The sequence below is a fragment of the Drechmeria coniospora genome, chromosome 03 (assembly GCF_001625195.1).
Source record: "Drechmeria coniospora strain ARSEF 6962 chromosome 03, whole genome shotgun sequence".
Classification (NCBI taxonomy): Eukaryota; Fungi; Ascomycota; class Sordariomycetes; order Hypocreales; family Ophiocordycipitaceae; genus Drechmeria; species Drechmeria coniospora.
The window spans coordinates 1,552,079-1,566,933 of NC_054391.1; the positions used below are offsets into that span (position 1 = coordinate 1,552,079).

Here is a 14,855-nt window from a genome sequence, read left to right on the forward strand (position 1 = left end):
AAACCTGAGGTTGAGGTGGTGGTGAGTCCGAGCTCCCACCTCCGCTCGTTAGTACTTTCTTTGTACTTAAGTACTCGTGCTTACTGTAAGTATGTACATGTACAGAGTGCAGCACCAAGGTATTCTGGATATCGACGATCCAACTACTTGTACGGAGTACCTTGCGGTGATTGTTTCAGATACATCATGTCTGGCATTCGTCCTCTGGTTGTCTGGACAAAGGGCGGTTCCGCGATGTGGTGCGACGCGGATTGACTCTGAAGCAGGAACGGAAGCATCGGTCGTGAAGCAATGCGCGTTGTTCCTTAAAGACGCGTGCTATTAATACGGCAGTGTACTATGGACAATCAAGTGCCCGCTCGGTGCAGCACAAGTGGCCTGTTCAACGTGTGCGCAAGCCCCCAAATCATCATGGTACCGTACATTCGGGGTACAAGTATGTGCAGCACTTAACAGCGTGTAGGACTAGGTGGAAGTATCTACAAGTTTACTCGTCGTCCTATCTTTACTTGAACATGAATGCACGCATATACGGAGTACTTAGTACGTAATTGATGAACTGCCACCGAATGAGTCGTACATATACGGAGTATTCACCCTGTACTCCGTATACCTAAGCAGGTCAGTACTAATAGTTGTACATGCTCCTTATATTTCCTGCTAGAGAGATAAGGAGGCACAATACAATTCGACTTATCTTCTCCGTACTAGCAGGTTCAAGGTTCGAATCCACGGACCAAGTTTGCTAGTACTAAGACGGAGCACGGAGTAATAATGCATCGTCGATCCGAGGTTGGTATTAGCTAAACTACCAATGATCCGTACAAGGAGCGTAACTCGCACAAGTACCACGCTAGGCACTTGCCTCCAACTCCCCTTCCAACGGCGCAGCCCCGCTGCCGACTTATCAACAGCAGGAGCCAACGCGCCCAAGTACTTACATGTACTTCAGTACTTACTCCGTGCTCTTACTTACGTTGCTGGTACTCGCTCCTACCCGGTCCCTGCAAGGTCTCGCTACCGCTCCCTCTCCCTCTCTCGCACTTGCTCCCTTTCTTGTCACTTCAGCTGTACTTAGCCGAGGCTCCTCCGTCTCCTCCCCGTCAACATTCTTCAACTTGTAGTCTTGTCTTGTCGAACCGTATCCTCACCCTCTCCAGTCGATTGCAAGTAACGGAAGCAGCTTCATCGTACGGAGTATCCGTACAGACAACGGGTTTCAAGGGCGAGTTCGAAAAGCCACACCGAGACCAACCCTTACGTACGAACGTGCCGATACTACGGCAACCCCACCCCGCCACACTCCCAGCTCCAGCCTCCAGGAGCCAGCCAGGTTGCGCAGGCGGCCAGTCGGCACAAGACCCCGCGACGGGATAACATCGTGGTCCCTGACGCCGACGCCGACGTTAAAAAGCACGAGCTCCTGTTCCCCCAGACCGCATCCCCCGAGTCCCCCAACCTCTATCCTCCAATATCTTCCCCCGCCGACTTCCCTTTCGGCTGCAGCCTCCACCAGCCCTCAGAGGTCCTTCACGATGGCGGCTCCCCAGCAACCGCTCAACTTCACCGATGTCTTCGACGATGATGACTTGGATGAGCCCAAGTCGGTGCACCGCATCCGCGCCAACTCGACCATCATGAATCTGAAAAAGATTCTCGGTAAGTCCGCGCTCAGCTCCTGCCATTGACCTGTCAGCCGAGAGCTTCGATTGGTACCCTGCCGTTGGCCTGTGACGAGACCATACCCTGACTGTGCCTCCTCTCCCGCAGTCGCCAACCGTGGTGAAATACGTAAGTCGCCGCCCTTTTCCTTCCCTCGTGACAGTTGGCCTTGTTGACGTGTGGACAGCTATACGGGTACGCCCGTCCCCGCGCCTCTGAACCGACACTTTCGGTGCAGCACTGACAGCAGCACCTGTGACAACTAGATTTTCCGGACCGTGAGTCGCCTCCCGATCCGCGCTCACGGTGACGCTTCCCCAACGCTAACGTGCCCTTCCAGGCTCACGAGCTATCCCTGCACACCATTGCCGTCTTCAGGTACCACCTTGAGCTGCGCCCTACCCCCGCGCGCGCAACGGCTAACCGTCTCCCAGTTATGAGGACCGTCTGAGCATGCACCGGCAGAGTATGCCCTGCCACCACGACCCTGCATCGAATCCGTCGTATTCCTGCTGACGGCGAACGTAGAGGCCGACGAAGCCTACGTCATCGGAAAGCGTGGCCAGTACACTCCTGTTGGCGCCTATCTTGCTGGTGACGAGATCATCAAGATTGCCGTCGAGCACGGCGCTCAACTGATCCACCCGGGTCCGTCATATCCCTGATGATGAGCCACCTGCTCGGGCCATGCCTGATCTTGTGCTGAATGCCCATCAGGCTACGGTTTCCTGTCCGAAAACGCCGAGTTTGCCCGCAACGTGGAAAACGCTGGCCTTATTGTACGTTGCTCATGATCCTTGTCAAGCCCGTCTGGCCTCATGTGTGCGTCGGCTGACACCGCCCCGCTTTGAAAGTTTGTCGGTCCTAGCCCCGAAGTCATCGAAGCTCTCGGCGACAAGGTGTCCGCCCGTAAGCTGGCCATTGCTGCCGGTGTCCCCGTCGTCCCCGGTACCGAGGGTGCGGTTGCCACCTATGAGGAGGTCAAAACCTTCACCGACAAGTATGGCTTCCCCATCATCATCAAGGCTGCCTACGGCGGTGGCGGCCGAGGCATGCGAGTTGTTCGTGACTCGGCCACCTTGAAGGAGAGCTTTGAGCGAGCCACGTCGGAGGCCAAGTCTGCCTTCGGCAACGGCACCGTCTTCGTCGAGCGCTTCCTCGACAAGCCCAAGCACATCGAGGTCCAGCTGCTCGGAGACAACCATGGCAACATTGTGCACCTGTACGAGCGTGACTGCTCCGTCCAGCGCCGGCACCAAAAGGTCGTCGAGATCGCTCCGGCCAAGGACCTGCCGACCGAGACGCGCGATGCCATCTTGGCCGACGCCGTCAAGCTGGCCAAGTCGGTCAACTACCGCAATGCAGGCACTGCGGAGTTCTTGGTCGACCAGCAGAACCGCTACTACTTCATCGAGATCAACCCTCGCATCCAGGTCGAGCACACCATCACCGAAGAGATCACCGGCATCGACATCGTCGCTGCCCAGATTCAGATTGCCGCCGGGGCCACGCTGGCTCAGCTCGGCCTGACCCAGGACCGCATCTCCACCCGTGGTTTCGCCATCCAGTGTCGAATCACCACCGAGGACCCCGCCGAGTCATTCCGACCCGACACTGGCAAGATCGAGGTCTACCGGTCCGCAGGCGGCAACGGCGTCCGACTCGACGGCGGCAACGGCTTTGCCGGCGCCGTCATCACGCCGCACTACGACTCCATGCTGGTCAAGTGCACCTGCCACGGCTCGACGTACGAGATCGCTCGCAGGAAGGTTCTCCGAGCCTTGATCGAATTCCGCGTTCGAGGCGTCAAGACCAACATTCCCTTCCTCGCCTCCCTGCTGACCCACCCCACTTTCATTGATGGAACTTGCTGGACGACCTTCATCGACGACACGCCCCAGCTATTCGACCTTGTCGGCAGCCAAAACCGCGCCCAGAAGTTGCTCGCTTACCTGGGAGACGTCGCCGTCAACGGCAGCTCCATCAAGGGCCAGATCGGCGAGCCCAAGTTCAAGGGCGAGATCATCCCGCCCGTGCTGTTCTCTGCCGACGGCGGGAAGGTCGACGTCAGCCAGCCCTGCCAGGAGGGATGGCGAAAGGTGCTCCTCGAGAAGGGCCCCAAGGCCTTTGCCAAGGCCGTTCGCGGCTACAAGGGCTGCCTCCTCATGGACACCACCTGGCGCGACGCCCACCAGTCGCTCCTGGCCACGCGCGTTCGAACCGTCGACCTCCTCAACGTCGCCAAGGAGACGAGCTTCGCCCTCTCCAACCTGTACAGCTTGGAGTGCTGGGGCGGTGCCACCTTCGACGTCGCCATGCGCTTCCTTTACGAAGACCCATGGGACCGTCTCCGTCGCATGCGAAAGCTCGTGCCCAACATTCCCTTCCAGATGCTTCTCCGCGGCGCCAATGGTGTCGCCTACTCGTCGCTGCCCGACAACGCCATCTATCATTTCGTCGACCAGGCGAAGAAGAATGGCGTCGACATCTTCCGTGTCTTTGACGCTCTCAACGACATCAACCAGCTCGAGGTGGGCATCAACGCCGTCCACAAGGCCGGCGGTGTCGTCGAGGGTACCGTCTGCTACAGCGGCGACATGCTCAACCCTCGCAAGAAGTACAACTTGGACTACTACCTGGAGCTCGTCGACAAGCTGGTGGCCCTTGACATACACGTCTTGGGCATCAAGGACATGGCCGGTGTGCTCAAGCCCCACGCCGCCACCCTTCTGGTCGGCGCCATCCGGAAGAAGTACCCTGACCTGCCCATCCACGTGCACACGCACGACTCGGCGGGTACCGGCGTCGCGTCCATGGTTGCTTGCGCCAAGGCCGGTGCCGACGTCGTCGATGCCGCGACGGACAGCTTGTCCGGCATGACGTCGCAGCCGAGCATCAACGCCATCCTGGCCTCCCTCGAGGGCAGCGACCTCGACCCCGGCCTCGACCCGAAGCAAGTGCGGGCTCTCGACGTCTACTGGTCTCAGCTCCGTCTGCTCTATTCCCCCTTCGAGGCCCACCTTGCCGGTCCCGACCCCGAGGTGTACGAGCACGAGATTCCCGGCGGTCAGCTGACCAACATGATGTTCCAGGCCTCGCAGCTCGGCCTCGGCTCCCAGTGGCTCGAGACGAAGAAAGCGTACGAGCACGCGAACGACCTTCTCGGCGACATCGTCAAGGTCACGCCCACGTCCAAGGTCGTCGGCGATCTCGCCCAGTTCATGGTGTCCAACAAGCTTTCGGCGGAGGACGTCAAGGTTCGCGCCTCGGAGCTCGACTTCCCCGGGTCGGTGCTCGAGTTCCTCGAGGGCCTCATGGGCCAGCCGTACGGCGGCTTCCCCGAGCCGCTCCGTTCCGACGCCCTGCGCGGGCGCCGGAAGCTCGACAAGCGACCCGGCCTGATCCTCGAGCCCGTCGACTTCGTCAAGGTCAAGAAGGACCTGGTCAAGAAGTACGGCGGCCCCGTCACCGAGTGTGACGTCGCGTCGTACGTCATGTACCCGAAGGTGTTTGAGGACTACAAGAAGTTCACCCATCAGTACGGCGACCTCTCGGTCCTGCCGACGAGGTATCTGCTGGCGAGACCCGAGATTGGCGAGGAGTTCCACGTCGAGCTGGAGAAGGGCAAGGTTCTCATCCTGAAGCTCCTCGCCGTTGGACCGCTTAGTGAGCAGACAGGCCAGCGGGAGGTCTTCTTCGAGATGAACGGCGAAGTCCGACAGGTGACGGTCATGGACAAGAATGCGGCGGTCGAGAACATCCGCAGACCCAAGGCCGACGTCGGGGACTCGAGCCAGGTTGGCGCGCCCATGTCCGGCGTGCTCGTCGAGCTGAGAGTGCACGAAGGTTCGGATGTCAAGAAGGGTGACCCCATCGCGGTCCTGTCGGCCATGAAGATGGTTCGTTTACGCCGCGCTTTTTGACTTGAGTGGAAACGCCTTGGCTAACAGAGGTGGCAGGAAATGGTGATATCGGCGCCCCACAGCGGCAAGGTGTCCAGCTTACAGGTCAAGGAGGGCGACTCGGTCGACGGGTCCGACCTCGTCTGCAAGATTGTGAAGGCCTAGGCCGTTGCCTCGCGCCGCTCGGTGATACTTTTATTGGCGCGCTGGGCTCTTAAGGAAATGGACGGTAGCAGCCAGAAGTGCTTGTTTTCACGACCCTACGTGTATTGACACGACGACGCCCTAGGCTTGCTTCAATAGGCATTTAAAGATAACAACAACGTGAGCTTGCTCATGGGTTGTCAGCGTAGGCGGCACGCGGATGAGTGATGCTTGGCGCGGGACAAATGTTCGACCGGGCGGCCGAGAGGAGGTAGCCGAGGGAACGGCAATGGCGTGTTGCGCATGTTGATGATGCTGGGTGAGAGGCGACACGACGTGTCGCCGCCTCGAGGCCCGATCGGCGAGTGGCTGATGCTGCAATGCGAGGGCGCCAAGAAGCACGAGAGTGACGTGAGCAAGAAGCAGATGATGCTTGTTTGGAGCAGCAGCAACGAGGGTGGCGGGAGGTATGACTTTGCTCTGGTGGTGTGCATTCTTTCGATGACGGTCAGACGATGGATGGATGGCTGCCGCCCGTCATACCGTGACCGCATGCATGCATATGGTACGCAAGTATGTAGTATGGTAGGTACAGCGTTCTCGCGGCTGTGCACCACCGACCGATACGGAGTACGAAGAAAATCCTTGGGAAAACTCGTAATAATTAGTCTGCAGAGCACACCGGTCCGAAGCACACAGCATGTGCAAACTGGTTGCTGCGAATGCCTGTATCATGCACATGCACTGTGCTGTGCTGGTGCGGATACGTGCAAATGAATGCAGGTGCTGCAGGGTACGATATATTACCAGCCGTATGCACTCCGTCGACGCACCATTCGGTGCGGGTTGTCGTATTATTACGGAGTACGTGGGTGGCATGTCTGAATTAAGCATCCGGGCACCAACATTGCTACAATGGGCCACGGAGCCATCACGTCACGCTCACGGGTCTTTTACCGATGGCCACGGCGTGGACGGAATGCGTGGGTTGGTCTCGTGGTCAAGAAGGCGTCGGCTGGTGGCGTCGCATCTCCCTTGGGATGGACGCGAATGCTCACTAAGCGACCCCCCTCTGCCAACCAACTATTGGTACCGAGATCGGGTCCGTCGGGAAATGTAGGGTAGAAGCGACAAGATGGCCAGTTGGCCAGTTGCAGTAGTTGGCAGTAATAGTTGCAGTGGGTGGTTGGCGTGATTGCGTGTGGTTGTGCGCAGTTGCGTGTGTTTGCTGCTGCCACCTGGACAGACGGCGGTGCAATGTGGTCCGTAGTCCGTATACGTACTCGCTCGTAAGTAGGTGCAGGTATTCCCAGCGCGTGCGTGGGCGAGTCTGTACGTGCGAGGTACGACCGTAAGCCCGAAAGCCAATGTTTTAGTACCTACTAGGCAGCCCGTGGCAGACACCATTTTTTTTGTTTTTTTGCAGGTGGCGACAAATCACCCCTTAATTCTTGCGGATACCTCCTAACGGCATTAGCGGACCTCCACTGCCGCTTGCGTCCGCATTCAGCACCAGCACGCACGGTGCAGTCGACATTCATCAAGTTGGTAATCCGGACGCAGGTTGCTACTATTAGGTACCTAGTAGTGATGTGCAGTTACTTGCGGCTGCGTGTAGCACCCGGTAGGTAGCCAGCCACGCGCGATAGGGAGCGTGGAAAAGAGACACGTCCTCGGCCACCACCACTACGACGGCAGCCATTACCACCAGCGCCCACGACGATTCCATCCGACATCCACCTCGTCCGCCCACCACCCACCACCCACCACCCACAACCAACACAACGCATCCCAAAAATCATCTTTCTCCTCCTCGCACCGCAACCCAAGCCAAACGCGCAGCACTACTTCCATCAGGTTCGTCGGCAGGCATCGTCATCTTCAATCATCGTCGTCGCCAAAGGCACGCTCGCATCACCTGACTCGCTGCGGTCCGCCGCCGATGACCCAGGGAAGCTCCCGCATCCCCACTCGTCCGTCCTCGACGTCAAACGAAGCGTGCGGGACGAGAAGGAGAACGCACGAGTAGGCGGTCCGTTACCCGGTGCGCGACCCCGGAGTCGACGGCATCTCCACCTTGCCGCCTCTTTCCATTCTCCCATCATCAGCACCACAACCATCACGGCACCCTCGTCTCGCCATGGAAAGCCTTCAGCTATCCCAGGTGCTCGCCGACCTGAGCAACCTCGGCGCCGCTGTTCGTAACCCCCTGCCCCCCTCGCATTCTTCGTCCCGGAATTTCGTCCCTGACCTTGGCTTTCTGGCAGGAACCCGAGGCTGCTGCTGCCATCGTCAGCGCCAATATCCCCTCGGTCAAACCCGACGTACCCGCCACATCCTACCACCCTCATGCCCAGCAAGCGCCGCGCCCCGTTGCCATGAAACGCGCCTGGTCGTCCGACGTGCCGCCCAGGTTCGACAAGCTCGGTCGCCGCATCCTCATCAGCTCGTCCAACTCGCGGCCCGGGTCGGCGACGAGTTCGATCCCCGGCACCCCGCGTCAATCCGACGTACGTTCGCTTCCGCCCTCCCCCAAGAGACTGGCTACCAGGCTAACCGGCCACCTCTGCAGACGGACGATGACCTCGAGCGCGCATCGACGCTCATGACCCTCTACGACATCCGCGCCAAGATCAAGCAGCAGGACAACAGCAGCCTGATGAAGGCCCGCGAGAAGATCAACGCCCTGGCCGCCAAGCAGCAGGCTCAGCAGGCGGCCGAGCGCAACTTCAAGACGGCCGAGGAGCTCCGACGAAATCGGTACTCGTTCCCCAAGTCCGGTCTTTAAGAGTCCCAAGTGGCGGGAGCGGCCGTTTACGATTCCTTTTCTCTCTCCTTTGCCCATATCGCTAGCTGGCTTTTCTGTACGGCGTTTACGGCCCTTGATGACCAATTCTTTGTCCATTCTCGATACCTTTTTTTCTTTTCTGCCTCGACATTCCCTGCCTTGTTGTAAACCATTGGAAGGTAGCGGAGGGGGAGGATGGGGCGCAACAGACTCGCGCGCGGCACCGGCGACCCGCGGCTTAAACTGAACCGACGACACGAATGCACAAAGAGGCATGGTTGATTGCGGAATGGCGCTTTGCTGTCGAATTGCGTGTGCTGCAAATAGCTTCTTTCCTTTCACCGTCATATCCTAGAGTGGCCCTCTCTGCATGCTCCCTCGTCGACTTGTGTTTTTGTCTGGCTCGCGCGTGCACGGCAAGTTGGCCGAATCGATATTGCTTCCGGTTGTTGTTGCATTTCTGCCTTGTCATTCATTTCCTGACGGCGAGCATGAGAGCGTGATGTCTCGAGAACAAGCGGAATAGAGAAAACGCAGCGGAGCGACTAGCGAGAGGGATGAGCGATGAGCAGCGGATGAGACGCTGTCACCGACACTCTTGCATGCATGGCACGCGTTTCACCACGGGCGACGCAACGGCACCGGATATCATTGTACGATAGTATCACTTGATTGAACTGACCACTGCTACTGTTATCACCTCCCCACGTGCAATCGTTCCGTCTCCGTGATAATAAGCATTCGCGGGTTCTGGAGGGCCGATGAACGTCGACAATGCTGACTGCATCACACGGCGCTTGCACCTTCCGGGTCCCCGCATCCCAGGAATGGCGTGCCCGTGCCAATCTAGATGTGTTCCTACATGGAGTCGATGATCGATTCGAATGCGCGCCCAGCCCGGTCGACCCTGACACGCCGTGCTTGGTGCTAGCAAACAGGAGAGCAAGCCAGGCGCCGTCGAGAACCCACGCTGAGCGGACGAGCACTGTACATGTAAGTAGGTGCTTATAGCGAACGGCCCGAGGCGGCGACCAGTCGCGATTCTTGCAAGGTGGGTAATCCGAGGTTGCAGAGCTGTCCAACCCGTTGGCATGCTCGGATGGAAATACGCACACGGGCACTTGGTAGTACAAATGAATCATTCATAGGTAAGGGACACTTTGGTACAACTAGGTGTCCTTGCATGTATGTAGCAGATGTGGGTGACGTTATTTCGCCAGTCCTATTCGATGGTCTGGAAAACGAGTGCCCTCGAACTATTACATGTACTTGTGGTGTTTCTTGCACGGAGTACGGTATAACTACTGTACATGCAAGTGCTGAGTTACGGAGTAAGTATGACCTGCGCTGTACTCAAGCACTGAACGTAGGAGTAGTTGTAAGAAGGTGTGCTGTAAGTACGTGTGCTTAGTGCTCATTGTGTTCCGCGTCAGGTTTCCTCGCTGCCCCGTTGCATTACTCCGTAATACCCCGTACGAAGTACGAAGTACTCCGTACTTAGGTTCGGGATACTGTGTTGGAGCTGTGTGGGGTCGTTCCCAGCGGAGGTAACTATGGACTGACCAGGGTCCCCAGGAGCGCCAAGCCCACTAAATAAGCCTAGGAGATCGGCACACCAAATGTATCTTGCCCCGCGGCTTTTAGCCGTGTACTGGCAAGTAGAGAATAACGGATATTGGTGCTCATGAGTGCAAGATCAGGATGTGGAGTACCCAATCAGTACTTATTCGAAGCACTCTACAACACGCAAGGTGGCGTCGTCGCGTCCATGCGATAACGCCCCAGCGCAACACGGTGATCAAACGATGACGTTAAATGTGCGCTGGATCGTAGCATATACTTACAGATATTGGGGTAACATTCGCTGGTACTCTGTGCCGAGTACGGAGTATCGTCACCGACGTCGTCTTCCGGTATTACCTGATCCTGGACGGACGACAGCCACACGCTGGGCGCACACTTTTCGCGAGATGGTGCTGGATCAATTGCGGTAGCTGGTTCAGGGTAGGTGATGACTGATGGCTCTGCAAGTTGCGTCCATGTACGGAGTAGGAGTACTCTGCACTTAAGTAAGTACTTACTCCGTACTTACTCCGTACTCCACACAGGGACAAGTACTTACTCCGTAAGTTGGGTGTACTCAAGTACACTGTAATACTCCGTAATACATGCGCATGGCTCGTTCGGTTTCCGAGCCATGATGGCCATGTGTAATACCATGTATTTTCCTCAAGTTCACGGACTATTGCAACTTGCGCTCAAAGATTATGTTCCCGATTACAATACATACTCTACAAGTAGTCGTACATGCAGTAGGTGCACATCTATTCGTACAAGATAGCCAGGACCCAACATATCCCACCAGCTAGCTCTGAATAATGGGCCAAGTCGAATTGTCGGCAAATATCCTCAATGAGTGCATCGCGTACGCGCCGTGGCTCGATCAACTTCGTTGCCCCAAGCCGCGCCGGTAAGCGAGCGCTGTGGCGGAAAACGAGTCGAACACGATCAGCTACCTACCCGACCGACGATGTGAGGGTATTGGAGAGCATTCGATGCATTGTGTAGCCACAGCTGCTCCGTGTCTTAATAGCCCTGCAATGCTCATACTGCCGCAGTAAGCACAGCACCATGCGCTGGTGGAGTTGCTGTGCAGAAATGCTGGACACTTCACGAAGGTGCCTTGCCGTGCTCCGCCACTGTGGAGTGGATTCTCTGCGAGCACTCGATCACCGACATTAGTTGTACTGCAGATCGGAGGGCTCCTATAGCCAAGAACATGTACAGGTACGCCGTCGCGCGAGTCATCTCCCCCATGAGTGCGTATCTGTACCCTTTAGTCACCTTCTTAGCCGTAATGCATGTACTGTACTTGCTTAAGTAAGTACACTTACGAACAAGGTACAACGAAAGCCGCCGACGGATCGAAGCAAGTACTGCGGAGGTACCTACCTAGTGCCTACCTGACGAGCCCGCTGTTACCTTGGCGGCTGCGCGAATCCTCCGGGGCTGAGCTGGCCGGCGTGACTCCCTCCGGGGCGATGCATGGATTGCTCGTGGAGGGATAAATACATGTGCGTGTGCAAGTCATGCCCTCCCAGCTTCTGCTGAAGTCACCATCGCACAACCACAACAAACCTCATCGTTCCTCTCGCCTCTCGCCTCTCGCCTCTCGCCTCCGACCCCTCTCGCCCTCGTCCCTCCTCTCATCTTCAAACACGGCAAAAGGCACGTCGGCACTGGTGACGTCAACGGTTGTGTCGCAGGAAACACGGTTTGCGCACACGCCAATCGGCTGTTTTCGTTGGTGGGTGAGTCGGTCCCTTGCTGGGGTGCTCGCGCCTGATACGGCGGTACCTGGCGAGTACTTGCCTCGAGCACTGCGCCCGTACTAGGATGTTCTAACCCACTATTAGACCATTACTAGGCTGCTAGCCTCGCATTCGTATTGCGAGGTCTGGTGCGGCGCACTGCGTCACGAGTGCCGTCTCGCTGCGCCTGTTCTTAGGCGTTCTCGCAAGAAAAGCATCCACATCTCCTACCGCTCCGCTAGCGACCAGCCCTTCCTCCTCCTTCCACCACCATCTCCATCCGATATTGTCAAGGTCGCGCATCGACGCGCAAATCTACATCGCACGGCCGAATTGTCGATCGAGAGCAGAACCCTACCGAATCCTCGTCAACCATGGCGCCCACCATCACCGAGCTCGCGAAGCGGTACTACTACAACTGCGGCTACAACAGCGTATGCTACAGCAACCGCTGGTATGACTGGGGCCGTTGGGTCGTCGTCGGCGTCGTCATCTTCGTCATCTTCTTGGTCTTCCTCACCTGCAGGTAAGTCGTCATCGCTCGCCGCACATCCCGCCGCGACAGCCGGCTTCCCCCCGTGACGCGCCGCAGGAGCTGACGCTGGCCCCCTCCTCAGCTGCATCGCCCGCCGCCGCCGCCGCCGCGGCACCCAACCGATATACGGCACCGGCTGGATGGCCGGTGGCAAGCCTAGCGGGCAAGATGGCCAGCCGATGAACGGGTACCAGTCGGGCTACAACCCTCAAGCCTACGGGCAACCCGGCCAGAACGCGGGCTTCGCCCCTCCACCGCCCGCGTACGGGAACCAGCAGCATCCCCAATACACAGGCACGACCTTCAACCCCAATGATGGCTACTACGGCCAGCAGCAGTACGGTGTTCAGCAACCTGCCAGCGCCTACCAACCGGAGACGACGTACGCACCCCCCACCGGCCCCCCGCCGGGCAAGTAACGGCCAGACGGGATACCAGACTCGCGATGTGGCCGATGGACGAGGTTCGCCGGCATCATGCCGAGCGATGGGCAACGCTGCACTGGCCGCGTACCCGAGGGCATCTAGGCTGTCATGGTGTTGACGGACGGGCCTCCATCCTACTTCTTTCTTTCGTTTCCATCCCCTCTTTTCGATGCGTGATTTCTTGGCGATCAATGGACTGGCTTTCCCTGGTGCCGATGGGACGATACCAGGACGAGCAGGACGAGCAGGATGAGCAGGACGAGCGGGCCGAGGCGGACACTACCCAGTGGCTACTGGCTGTGATTGTATGTGTATGCCTTTACCTTGTGACATCCTTCACACTAGAAGTTCATATGAAGTGACGGCGGACCATCCCTTCAACGGTGGATATGAATTCACAGGCACTGACGGGGCATGTGAGACGTCGCATGAATGGGTCATGTGCTTGGAAGGGCTTGGAGGGGCACAGGACGTTTCACAACCGCACGAGCTCCTTCGCGCCGGGCGTGTTGGTCGACGGGACACCGAGGACGCGAAGAAGTTGCCGAGGGACAGCGAACGCTTGCTTCAGATGGAGCATTTGGCGTTGGCCACGGGTGCTTGATATGCCAATTCTTGCACGAGCGCTGTAGCGATTATGAATATACGACATTTGCACTCCTACGATCGGACGCGAGCGGTATCTGTACCTGTACTCGGACTCGAACTCGGACTCGGACTCGGACTCGGACCCGGCCCTGAAATCGGGCCTGGGCTCGTACTTGCACGTTGCAGGCTGCGTCATGACGGTCGGCAGCCCGCTTGCTCCCTGTGGTTTTCTGCTGGCACATGGACTTGGGGGCGTGATGAGGGACCATGGAAGGGGTCAACTTGTGCCTTTGCGTGGCGAGTGATACTGACGATGGATTGGCCGCAAAGCATGAGGAGCTTGCTTGTGTCGGGCATTCTACTTGGCTGAGTCGGGTGGCATGCGTCATCCGGGTCTCATCCCTGCCGTCTCCTGCATCAATCCCCAAAGCAGACGGACGGGTGCTGAAGACAGCAAGGGCTATGTATGCATGGAGTGCAGTATCCGCTTCGCCGCATCGCGACCTGGCCCAAAACAAGCACAGACGTGTAAGCACAAACTCGTGCACGGCAAGTACAGCATACTGAGTAATTCGTAGAGGCGTTTGCGGGAGTTTACGGAGTAGGCCCGGGGAGATGGCTGGTGAACGACAAATACTTGTAATTACTGGTGCACAAGAACTTCCCGCGCCCAGCCACCAAGGTACATGCATGTACTGTAAATACAGGGCACAATAGGTTAGTAGGGACCTACCTATGGAAAACCATGAGCGAGTATTACTTGTTCTGCGTACTACTAGTATACTGTACGGAGTAGTGTATACCTACCTAGTACTAGGTAGTTAGTTGTACATACAACGACGGAGTACTACTAGTAGTATGGTTGTACATCCAACTACTAGTATAGTTGTACATCCAACTACTAGTATAGTTGTACATCCAACTAATACTTTTTGTTGGATTTGGGTCCTTGCACCGTATTCTCAACCACGTCGCCATGCAGTGTTCACGTTCAGCACGCACCGAGTGAAATGAGAGTGTATCGCGGTCAAACTGTAATGAGTAGGGACGAATGGAGATTTGTCCAGTACGTATTGCTGGGAGATGATTTGTTCCAAGTACGGAGTACCTTACGAGAGATGCACTTCACCGTCCGTGCGACTTACTGTTCCTGTTCCTGTTCCTGCCGCCGTCTTGTCCCTTTCCTTTCATAGTAGTCCGACCTGTACGAACATACCCAGAGCACACTCCGTTTGCTTGTATTATTACATACTCGACCACCGTCAGTACCACCCCCCATCAACCGCCTCCGCCCCTCCCGGCTCCCCTCCCCTCACTCTGCCGGTCATCACCTCTGTTCCTCTCCGCTGCCCCCCCCCCTCCCACCAGACTTGTCGTCTCTAGTTGAGCGTGCACCGCGCGGATCCGCGAGGCAGTGATACTTCCCTTCTCTCACCCCCCCACCCCCCCGGATCGCACCCCTCCCGCAGCAGGCACTCTCCACCCTGGTTGGCACGCGAG

The 14,855-nt window shown here is 57.5% G+C and overlaps 4 protein-coding genes across 4 annotated transcripts; 3 read left to right on the top strand and 1 right to left on the bottom strand.

Moving 5' to 3' along the window:
* Positions 1–1,535: 1,535 nt before the first annotated feature.
* On the top strand, positions 1,536–5,729 carry DCS_06297 (pyruvate carboxylase; the record flags this gene model as incomplete). The annotated part of the gene is made up of 9 exons (XM_040803588.1): positions 1,536–1,659; positions 1,771–1,791; positions 1,850–1,857; positions 2,003–2,040; positions 2,097–2,128; positions 2,191–2,310; positions 2,380–2,441; positions 2,517–5,561; positions 5,622–5,729. 9 exons carry the CDS (start codon positions 1,536–1,538, stop codon positions 5,727–5,729), a joined length of 3,558 nt encoding a protein of 1,185 aa, XP_040653692.1.
* Positions 5,730–7,848: 2,119 nt separating this feature from the next.
* On the top strand, positions 7,849–8,496 carry DCS_06298 (uncharacterized protein; the record flags this gene model as incomplete). The annotated part of the gene is made up of 1 exon (XM_040803589.1): positions 7,849–8,496. One exon carries the CDS (start codon positions 7,849–7,851, stop codon positions 8,494–8,496), a length of 648 nt encoding a protein of 215 aa, XP_040653693.1.
* A 3,685-nt stretch (positions 8,497–12,181) lies between these two features.
* Positions 12,182–12,761, top strand: DCS_06299 (uncharacterized protein; the record flags this gene model as incomplete). The annotated part of the gene is made up of 2 exons (XM_040803590.1): positions 12,182–12,333; positions 12,425–12,761. The coding sequence occupies 2 exons, from the start codon at positions 12,182–12,184 to the stop codon at positions 12,759–12,761; spliced, it is 489 nt and encodes a 162-aa protein (XP_040653694.1).
* A 481-nt stretch (positions 12,762–13,242) lies between these two features.
* DCS_06300 (uncharacterized protein) lies at positions 13,243–13,551 on the bottom strand (the record flags this gene model as incomplete). Its single annotated transcript, XM_040803591.1, has 1 exon — positions 13,243–13,551. One exon carries the CDS (start codon positions 13,549–13,551, stop codon positions 13,243–13,245), a length of 309 nt encoding a protein of 102 aa, XP_040653695.1.
* Positions 13,552–14,855: the final 1,304 nt, after the last annotated feature.